Source organism: Nematolebias whitei, chromosome 10 (genome assembly GCF_014905685.2).
Source record: "Nematolebias whitei isolate Nwh7 chromosome 10, NemWhi1, whole genome shotgun sequence".
NCBI classification, from domain to species: Eukaryota; Metazoa; Chordata; class Actinopteri; order Cyprinodontiformes; family Rivulidae; genus Nematolebias; species Nematolebias whitei.
In genome coordinates this window covers 10,678,831-10,689,478 of record NC_056507.1, presented here as the reverse complement: position 1 = coordinate 10,689,478, position 10,648 = coordinate 10,678,831, and the positions used below count along the sequence as shown (strand labels likewise).

The window sequence follows — 10,648 nt, the reverse complement described above, 5'->3', positions numbered from 1 at the left end:
CGCCCCCCCCCCCCCCCCCCATCTCTCTGATCTGCTACAACCGTATGTCCCACCACGTTCCCTGAGGTCAGCGGACCAGTTGCTCCTCACAGTTCCAGGAACTCGTCTTAAGCGCAGAGGGGACAGAGCCTTCTCTGTAGCAGGACCAAGACTTTGGAACGAGTTACCTCTGCTTGTCAGACAGGCCCCCTCCCTCTCGGTTTTCAAGTCCCGTTTAAAAACCCACTACTATTGGGTGGCTTTCAACACCAGATGATCTATGTTTTGAACCTGTATGCTCCACACTGGTTAGTCGTCATTATCTGCATCGTTTTTATGTCTATATTTATGATTTACTTCATTTTGTATTTTGCTTTGTGTGTTACCTGTTGTTCTGTCTGTATAGCACTTTGGTTGGCCTTGTCGCTGTTTTAAGTGCTCTATAAATAAAATGGTATGGTATGGTATGAATTAACTCGAATCTGATTGGCCGGTGTGATAGTGACGTCAGCGGTCAGCTGACAGTTTTGTTTTGCTCACTTGAGCTCGTGCTAATAAAAACAGAGGGCTAGAGCTAGGCAGGAAAGGAAGGAGGCGACGACGTTAAATCGGCTGTAAACTTGTTTTTCGCCCATTCACATTTTAAATATTATTATTATTTTACAGAGAAGCTCTCAGCACGGCAGCGGCAACAGCTATTTCTAAAAAAATAATTGTTAGTTTTGGTTTAGTTGCTTAGTTTCTGAACACCGTTTTTCGCATTTTAGCTAGCTAGCCGACTGTTTGACGCATTATGTATGCACACCACCAGCTAACCTACAAACAAAGAAAGACATTCGGTAGGTTGTTTTTGTCTTTTCAACCCGCTCCTCTGTTTATGTAATTACTTTAAAGAAGTCCCAGCTGATTGTTAATCATGCTGCTCATTTTATGAAAGCTAAGTTTATTTCTGTACAGTTAATTAAAAAAACAAGCCTCAACATGGACTTCATCTACTTTCTGTAATGTAAACTGTAGGTATAAAATGGATGACTTGCTTCAGGTCTTTAGTGTTCTCTTAGAACAATGGCAGAAAAACAAACGTGGTGTCGAAATGCTCAGAGCTGCAGGATTGGGGGATGGGATGGTTTGTGTGGAAGACGAATTAAAACGCTTAAACCAGGAATAACTTGAATTTCTGCCACTGGAGAGATTAAAGTTATTAGATAAATTTGAGAATCAAGATTACTGCGATTCATTGTCAATTATATTATGAAAATCATTGTTTTGACTTTATCTTGTACTTTGGACTTTTATTTCACCTAGTGAGATTCAGAATCATAAATTATTATGAAATAGAACATCTTTATTTAGTTAGTCATAGTTTGATATTTATAATCGTCGTTCTGACTTTTCAGTTCACAATGATCACATTAAAACTTAGTTATGAGCTCTTTGGTCATTTTAGTAGCTTCCAGTGCCTTTTTTAATACAATATTTATTTATTTTACTGCAATATGGCTCGACTCTTGGTGATAATTAGGTTGACGTGTTTTAATGTTGATATGAAATGTTAGTAATAATATGTTGCATAAAGTCTTATTTATGATTTAATAGTTAAGTACTGGATTGATTTCAGGTGTTGTTTTAGTTTACAATAAAATGTGATAGCCTGATAATTAAACTTGAATAAAACATATTGCTACTAGTATTAGAGGGAAGAGTGCAGCATAAGTAGTACCAGTTTAAGTAGAAGTTGCTTTTATTTAATTTTTTTGTATTTTCAAGTTCAAATGTTTTTTGTTTTGTTCTTGTTAATAAGTAAAAATGTGCTGTGCAATGAAAACAGCAATGTGGACTGGTTTCTGCAGCCCTGAAAATATATTTCCTAGAATGACTAAGAATAGCTGACTTCTGGTTTACAGACATGTAATTGGTTCAGGTTTGCACAACATGTGCATGTGAGGGCAACCCAGAAGAGAAACACTGTGTCACATGCATGAAAGTACCAGTACATTTTGATGACTCACAGGACTGAAACTTGCTTTACAGATTTGAATCGGTTTTCAATGCGATGCCACTACAGACTTGCAGCTGTGGAGAGACAAATACACAGAACCAGTTTAGAAACGAACCTTTGTGTTGATCTTGGTTTACAAGTGAAAAGTTTTCACATGAGCAGGTCAGGTTTAGTGAAACCAAAAGTCACAGAAGTCTTTGAAGGAAGCTCCATCAGTTTCTAGACATCTTTACAACACAGGAGATTTTTCTAACAGAACATGACTCATACCAACAGATAGAAGAAAATAGATGTAACAGTATGCTTTTTATAGGAATGTGTTAAATGTAATTTACCAGTACATAAATATTTGACTTTTTGTATAAATGTGAAAAGTATCATATTATTTAAAAACAGTGTACATGAATTAACGCTCTGTTGTGTACTTTACGCTATAAAGTTTCCATGGTGAATCGAGGAATTTGGGTTCACTCGAGCATAATTCGAGGTTAGAGTTGATTAAACTGTTTGTAATCATATCCTGATGCATGCTCAATAATCATTTCCTTAAATGATTTGCTAAAATTAAATAGTTTTCATTTGATACTATTGCTATTTTAACGTGAGTCTTGACCTGCCATTGTGTATCTGTTCCTACCAAACCCAGCTGATGGAAGCAGATGGCCGCTTGTCCTGTTTCTGCTAAAGGTTTCTTCCTATTGAGGGGATTTTTCTTTTCCACTGTCGCCTTCGTGCTTGCTCAAGATGAGAGTTCTGTGATGAAGTTAAACTCAAGGCAGTCTGCTCCTCAGATAAATAATGTTAAATTGTTATTTTTATATATGAATGTTTCTGTTCAGTGCCTTGAGATGACTTCTGTTGTGACTTGGCGCTACAACAAAGTTAAGTCAGGTCCTCTGGACAGATTCTTCTTGTTGAAACGTTTTGTCTTTTATCCAAAAGACTTCTTCAATCTGAGGCGCTGCAACAAACAAAGTAGTTTTATAAATGGCACCTTCTCATAGTGGATCAACCAGTTTGCTGGTGATTAGTTGTTTACATTGTAAAGGAGGACCATCAGTCTAACAATTGGTCGTAGTGCCCTGATGGCTGTTTGCTATTCACAGAGGGCTGAGTGATACTAGAAATAGCAGCATTGTAAGAGGGGGGCAGTTGAACACGGAGGCCTCCACCCCTACAAATCAGTTTGTAATCAGTTGTTCTGGGACTGAACGTTTCCTCTCTCTGAATAAGTGAGCATTCTTTCTGGACCCCCCCAGCAGTCATCTTGTGTGTAAATTTTAGTGGTTGGGTTGATATTAAAGTATTTTTTTAGTAGTTTGTCATTAAATTAAATCTGTTTAACTTCAGACGAACAAAGAAAATTCTTAAGTCAGCAACATGTTGCCTACAAGAAGGGAACAAGTCAAAGAGATCTGTAGAGTTTGGATTGTTTCTTTCGGCTGCTCCCTTTCTCGGGTCGCCACAGCGAACTAACTCGCTCGAAGACTTGGCAATTGTTTTTACGCCAGATGCCCTTTCTGATGCAACCACCGAGCTACCACAGTCCTCTGTGTGGAGCAGAGAGCTGCTGTCTAGGGTGCTCAGGGGAGCAACTGGTGGGGGTCAGTCAGTAACAGTAAAAATACATTTAAAAAAAAGTACAAATATTTCCCATTCCATTGTCTTTTTCTTCCTCCTTTTGTTTGATTGATGACTCAGCGGTCACAAGAACCGGAAACAATCAGTCTTCTCTGTTCCTGATTGAAACTCAATCATGGAGTAGTGTATTACCACATTTATCATGTGAATGGTCACTGCTCGTAATCGGTTGATTGAGTTGGATGTTGATGCTCAGTTTGTCCTCAGAGGAAATTTTTTTGTGGTTGAACTGCAGAAACTTGAGCTGACAGCTGATCACGAGCTGCTGTTTCTGTTAGGATCATAGTTGCAGCATCTAAAAATGAGTTGTTCTTTTACTCTCGTGGTCAAAGCTTTTAAAAATGAGACCAAATTAATTCTGTTTTCATAATAAAAATGTGGGTATACTCCAGAGTGTATATACATAAGTATACTGTGGAAACGACTAACAAAACACTTCCAACAATTAAATTTTGTATTAATCTCAAAACTTTTTGCCACGGTTGTGTAATAATGTTAGTTTTTTTTTTTTTACCCGTTGAAGCTGCCAGGTTGGTGTTAACGGTTAAAGACTGATACTCAGAATCACTGGGTGGACTCAGAAAGTTCAATGTTCAGCGGTGCGTCATCTGTCTGTTTGCATTCTGGTTGACATTTTTACCTGGGTCACTCGCAAATAATATGTCTGACTAAAAGCTGGGTCACACAAGAGGAACCTAACAAGGTTGAGTCGGGTTCTCTGGACCGATAGTGGACCTGACTCAACCTTGTAGGATTTATCTACCTGGATTATTGAGCATGCATCAGTACATTTTAAGAGGAACCTTCTCAAAATAAAACTTAAGACCTTCGGTTCAGGCTGTTGGTTTTATTTAGCAGAGTTAGAAACACGGCGCCTCTCAGACTTGCAGAACCACAGCCCGCGTGTGTTTAACAAATCCATGAATGGACACACTTTATGCAAACCAAACAAATCTGACAATTTACATTCTTATTTATTTTTGTGTTTTCTCGCCCCACAGAGGAGAGAGTACAAGAAGCAGAATCGATCCGAAAGATGCACCCTGACAAGATCCCTGTGAGTTCAACAACGTTGTCAAATTTTATAAACATCAAGCTGAGAATCATGAATGGTTTTAAAAAGTTGGCGAGCACAGGAAGATGAGACGACTTCACCTCGTGCTTCCTGGTCGAGTGGTAAAAATGTCTTGTTTGTGTTTTTTCATTCAACCTTTATTTATACAGGTTAGTCTCATTGAGCCTCGAGGACTTTTCAGCTCCTAAATGGAGACTTTGTTTCGTTTAGTTTGGGTCATTATTTATTTTGAACAATGGGTTAACAGCTGTTTTGACCTTCTGCTGATGAAATGTTTAAAACTTGGAGAAACAGATGAGAGCTTTGAAGTTCGTGCCCCACTGGGCTGCGACTGTTTCTCCAGTTCGCAGGGGAGCCTCTGGCATGACAATAAAACATTCTCAGCTTCTTCACGTGGGTCACGGAGACTCAGTCTTGCCATTTTAGGTTTAAACATGCTCCATTTTTTAGGACACTTTTTTTCCTCCAGAAATAAGGTTGTTACGGGCGTTTCCAGGCAGTCTTAAGAGCTCCAGAGCTGCATTTTAACTCCAGCGTAAGAGCTCTGGCTGGAAACTCTGTGGCCTCATTTCTGAAAAACCACACTGATGACGAATAATGATTTTAAAATCTTGTCCTAATCAGCCCATCTTCATTTCAAGATTAGATTAGGTCTTAAATGAGGGAGAGGCTGCAGTCATGGGTGGAGGCTGGTGACAAAATGTGCACGGCCAAGAATGCAAATTTACAAACTGCTCACAGAAATAAGCTCGGATTTTCAAAAACTGGCCGTGCAAAACGCAGACGCACAACTTTAGTTGCTTTGTCACAAGCGGTTAGAAGTCGGTGAGAATACAACAGAAAATCAACGTCTTTTCTTTGATCCTAACCCATAAACTGACGGTTACAGAAGCTTGTGACTCCATCTGCTGCGGGTTTAAATATACAAAACTTCTAATAACCCATTTAAACATGGGAACAACGACGTGGTCCGTCTTAACATCCATAAAATAATTTTCAGTAATTTCTAATGACTGTTTTTATCCTCTTGAACAATTAGGGTTTAAAATGTGCCATAAACAATCATTTGTAAATCCAGTTTGAAATCTGGAGATTGTCTACATGGTTTTGTGACCCGCATTGGGGTCTGGCAAAACCTAGTTTGAGAAGTCTGGTCGTCTGTGACGACGCCACAAACCAGTTAGAGAGAAAATCTGATGCACAGTTTTCTTTGAACATGTTCAGAAAAATCAAGTGAGCAGACTGAGAGTCTCTGAGACGCACGTGAGGACGCTGAGAAAGATTTGAGACGTTTTGGAGACTTCTTTGTGAATTCTGTTTGTCAACTGGCTGCTGACAAGTTTCCAGCCCATATCACCTTAAGATATTAAATCCTATTTTCTGTTTATCAAACTGTTTATCTTTGGCATTTTTATAGATTCAACTTAAACTGGAAACAAACCGTCTTTGCGACAGGGTGCTGGTTATAAAGAACCCAAAGACCTGATTTCAGATTGCTTCTTTAAGTCGTCTGGTATGTGTCCATGTGACTGATTTATCCTTAAAGTATAGGAACTGTGTCGTAAGTGTCTCAGCAAAGACAAATAATACTTTCCTTTGAAAATGCGCATCGTTGGACACATGATGAGGGGAAAAAAGCCACTAAAGTCCCAAAACCCCAAACTTTAAGACCTTCAGAACTCTTGGAGAACTGATGATAGAGACCAGTTTGAAGGATTACCAGAAAGTCCGATGTGACTCAGGACTTTTGCACAGTTATAAGTTAGTTGAATAGGTCGGCTGTTGTTCAGAAGTGCACCTCGAGTTTCACCCGCTCGTTTTGAGATAGAATATCAGCGCCGCTCTCCATCTGCTGGCCCGGCGCGCGTGTTTCCTCTGTTTCCGTGTAGACTTGTAAAGCGCCGCGTCATGCTGAGACCAGAGGCAGATGTGCTGCGTCGCTGTAACATAAACTGTCCAACATTGAAGTATTTACATAAACCAAAAATATATCTGACTTTTTTCATTTATTAGTAGCATTCCTTAAAGAATGCCTATCGCCCACCACCTTACGTATCGTTTTAACAAAGATTTTGTGCCCTTTTTATCACTTCCAAATATGGGAGTTTAAAGAACAAGATATATTTTCATAGAAAGACAGTGGTGGCCGTCTTACATTAGTTTGACTCTTAACCATCTGTACATGTTTACCCAGTGAGAGTTTCATTTAAATAAATCATTTCCCCGGTTTACAAGACATGATCGCCCACCTTTCATGGTCTCAAACAATGTTCACATACGCGACATGAAACCTGCCATGTTTATAAAATGACACATTTTCAGACATGATCGTGATTTTTCCACCCTGCCAAAGGTGAAAGGGTGATAATGTCTTTGCCAGTGTATTGAAACTGTAAAAAGGAATCACTGTGTGAAAATCTACAACTACTTTTAGCAAACACAGAAATCATAACTCTGTATCCAACAAAGTTAAGTCGGGTCCTCTGGACGGTTTCTTTTTTTGTTGAAACATTTCATCTTTCACCCAAAAGACGAAACGTTTCAACAAAAAGAAACTGTCCAGAGGACCCGACGTAACTTTGTAGGATTTTTTTAAATCTGGATTATCGAGAATAAACTTTGACATAACTGTAGATTTCACAAATCTAGAGCTAAACGTTAGTGGTGGTAGTAGCTGAGAGTAACCAACGGCACACACCGTGAGCTCTAATGCTGAGGTGTCGTACGAGGTTCGCTCGGAACATTTAAAGTTTTGGACCAAAACGGCTGCAACTCCTTCGTTCGTCAACCTGAGACGGTTTCAGTCTAAAACTCTGGCCTGGAAGGCAGCGGGCGACATGCATCCTTCAAATAATGCACGGCCTGAAACTGAAGGCTGTTCTCTGGACAGTTGTTGGCGGGTCATGGGGAGCAGGAGACTGATGCAGCATCTGTGTTTCTGTTCTGAAGGTGATCATTGAGAGGTACACCGGAGAGAAGCAGCTCCCCGTCCTGGACAAGATCAAGTTCCTGGTTCCGGACCACGTCAACATGGGGGAACTCATCAAGATCATCAGGTCCTCCTGAACCCCTCCTCTGCTCTGTCCTTCCTCTTTACCTTCTAACATTTTGTGTTTTCTTTCATCAGATCAAATGAAGTTGAAACTAGTCTAAACTTGTAAATGATTGTTCAGAGAGAGCTCCGAGACTTTTTGTGAACCCAAAGCCTGAAATGAGTTCAGATCTTAGCCCCACGCTTCGAACCTCTCTGTTAATTTATTTATTCTGTGACTCATTCTTTCTTTTCCGTGACGACTCCTCGTCCTGCCATAAACATTTTCATCTATTTTCATTGCTTCTCCTTTTCTCCTGTTTTGCTTCAGTACTATTCTTCTTCCTTTTTAGTTTCTTCTTTTGTTTTTCGATCCAAAAACATCTCGTCTTCTTTCTACTTTTCATTCTTTTGTTAAAGTTTTTCTTTTATTTATTATCGTCAATCTGTATATAAACAATTTTCAGTCAGGCCATCTGGGCAGTTTCTTTTCTTGCTGAGACGTTTCGTCCTTCATCCAAAGGACTTATTCAGTCCAAGGAGCCACAAACAAACTGGAGTCCCACAAGCACCAACTCCCAGAGTGGGAAAAAAACAGTTTGCTGGTGATACGTTGGTTTCTGGGGCCCACCCTGTCAACTCCTCAAAGGCAGCCATGCCAAAATGGTTCAAAACATCAAAGTTCATGCTCAGTAATCTAGGTACAAATCCAACAATGTTTTTGTGGCTCCTCGGACTGAAGAAGTCCTTTGGATGAAGGATGAAATGTCTCAGCAAAAAAAGAAACTGTCCAGATGAACATGGTTGGATTTGTACCCGGATTATTGAGCATGAACTTTGGTGTTTATTCTGTATCTCTCGGCTGTGACTTCAGAAACTCATCAGCAACAAAACTTTGAAGGAAAATGGACGAATGTTCTCGCAGCTTCACTGAATTCAGTTTGACTGAGCTGTGGAGCCGAGTTCTGAGGGTCCGATATTTGAAAATCATGGCGTACTTTCATGTGCACGGTGTAAAAAACATTCTTGGCCGTTCTCATAATTTCATTGCCTACATTTATGGTTTAATCTGCTGAACTACACTGTAGAAATGAAAACTGGCAGGTTTGGACCAGTTTTTATAAATATTTATTATCAGTCTGGGTGTTTGGGGCTGCAGCTTCAGACGCAGGAGTCCAAAAACAGCTTTAGCGCTCTAAAATTACATAAATGAATGATTTAAGACACTTTCTGTGACTGATACGAGATAAAAATGTGTAATGAGGCTGTAAACCTCTGCAAATGTTTAAAGACGTTTCTGGGACTTCCTCATGAAAGCCGGTTGCCGACAGTTGCAGCTCAGTGAGAAACGGGTTCAGGTTAGGTTTATTTGTCATATGTAAAATCAACACGAGGGCAACAGAGCAATGAAACGTTTAGGATGAGAAGAACCGTCTCGACTCGACAAAACAAACAAGAAATACCAAAGCATGCAGCAAAAATACTAAAAACATACCAAAATACTACTAAAATACTACTAAAATACTAAAAACAAGGCCCCAGCGTTGAAAAAGAAAAACATCTACAGTGTGGTTTGGTTAGCAGTGAGGTTCTTTCAACATCATGGTTCTGTTCTGTTAGCGGCGTGGTCTTGTTAGCTGCTTAGCAGGTTCAGGTCAGCAGCTCGATGGTAATAAGGACCGCAGCAGCTGCCCTCACAGACCACAGTCCAGAACCAGGTCCAGCAGACAGAGAACATCCCAGGTTTCCCAGCAGAACCGAACGGGTCCATAATGTGTGTGCAGGCAGATGGAGGATCTTGTTAGCAGCGTCAGCAGGTCTCGTCAGCAAGTCCGGCCTTAAAGTTCAGATTTTTACCGTTTCTTCCTGCAAAGTTTAAAATGTTTTTTTGTTTCTTTGACTTTACAATCAGGACAACCAAATTCATTTAACAGGAAAAGTAAAGCGTGAAGATGAAATACGAGGCAGCGTACAGATTTCTTACTTTTCTGGCTGTGATGTCTTCGTTTCCCCACCAGGAGGCGCCTCCAGCTGAACAGCAACCAGGCCTTCTTCCTGCTGGTGAACGGGCAGAGCATGGTGTCCGTGTCGGCGCCCATCTCGGAGGTGTACGAGCGCGAGCGGGACGCAGACGGCTACCTCTACACGCTGTACGCCTCCCAGGAGACGTTCGGCGCCGCCCCGTGAGCCGCCATTCCTCCACCCGGCTCGGTGATTTGGAACTCTGGTAGCTCGTAGTCTTCCCCCTTCCCACATTTTCCCACCATGCACCTCTTTTAGGCCTACAGGTACAAACCGCTAACGGACGGAGCGTTGGATCATGTGATCTGGTGTAAAACTGATCCCAGAACTGCAGAGTTTACGTAGAGAAGCGACTCGGGTCCATCGGCGGGTTTTCGTTCAGCTCTGCTCGCTGTCATGTTGATGGTGTTTACCGTCAGTGTTGTGGCTCCGCCTCTTCTCTGCTGTGTCGATATGAAAACGTAAACAACTCATCAGCCCGAACAGTCATCAGAGTAAAAGGTGTTTGGATCCATGAGGTTTTAGTTCAGATTTTTATGCATCGTTTGTTTTATTTTTAAAATCTTTTTCCTCGTCTGCCTTGAAGCGTCTTCACTGTAACACCTTCTGCTCCCAGAACAGACGGGTGTAGTTTACAGCTAACGTATAAACATCATAGATCGTAGAAATGCCTTGACGTGCAGATATTTGAGTGTAACCAAGTGAGACGAGGAGCTTCGATGATGTTTTTGTAAATAAAGGGAAAGGTGGAGGTTGTTTTCTCATCTTCCTCATTTTTTATTTTTGTTTTAATTAATCCCCACTGAGCCGCAGGTTCAAGTTTTTGTTTTTTTTGTGCTGGATCGTCACACTTCCTGTTTGGTCCTCCTCGTCTAAACGTATTTGAGTTTAGCTGCTTGAT

General features: G+C 40.7%; 1 protein-coding gene across 1 annotated transcript; it reads left to right on the top strand.

The window, feature by feature from the left end:
- Window positions 1-523: 523 nt before the first annotated feature.
- Window positions 524-10,648, top strand: map1lc3b (microtubule-associated protein 1 light chain 3 beta). Its single transcript, XM_037683330.1, has 4 exons — window positions 524-818; window positions 4,621-4,676; window positions 7,644-7,750; window positions 9,744-10,648. Exons 1-4 carry the CDS (start codon window positions 773-775, stop codon window positions 9,910-9,912), a joined length of 378 nt encoding a protein of 125 aa, XP_037539258.1. The 5' UTR covers window positions 524-772; the 3' UTR covers window positions 9,913-10,648.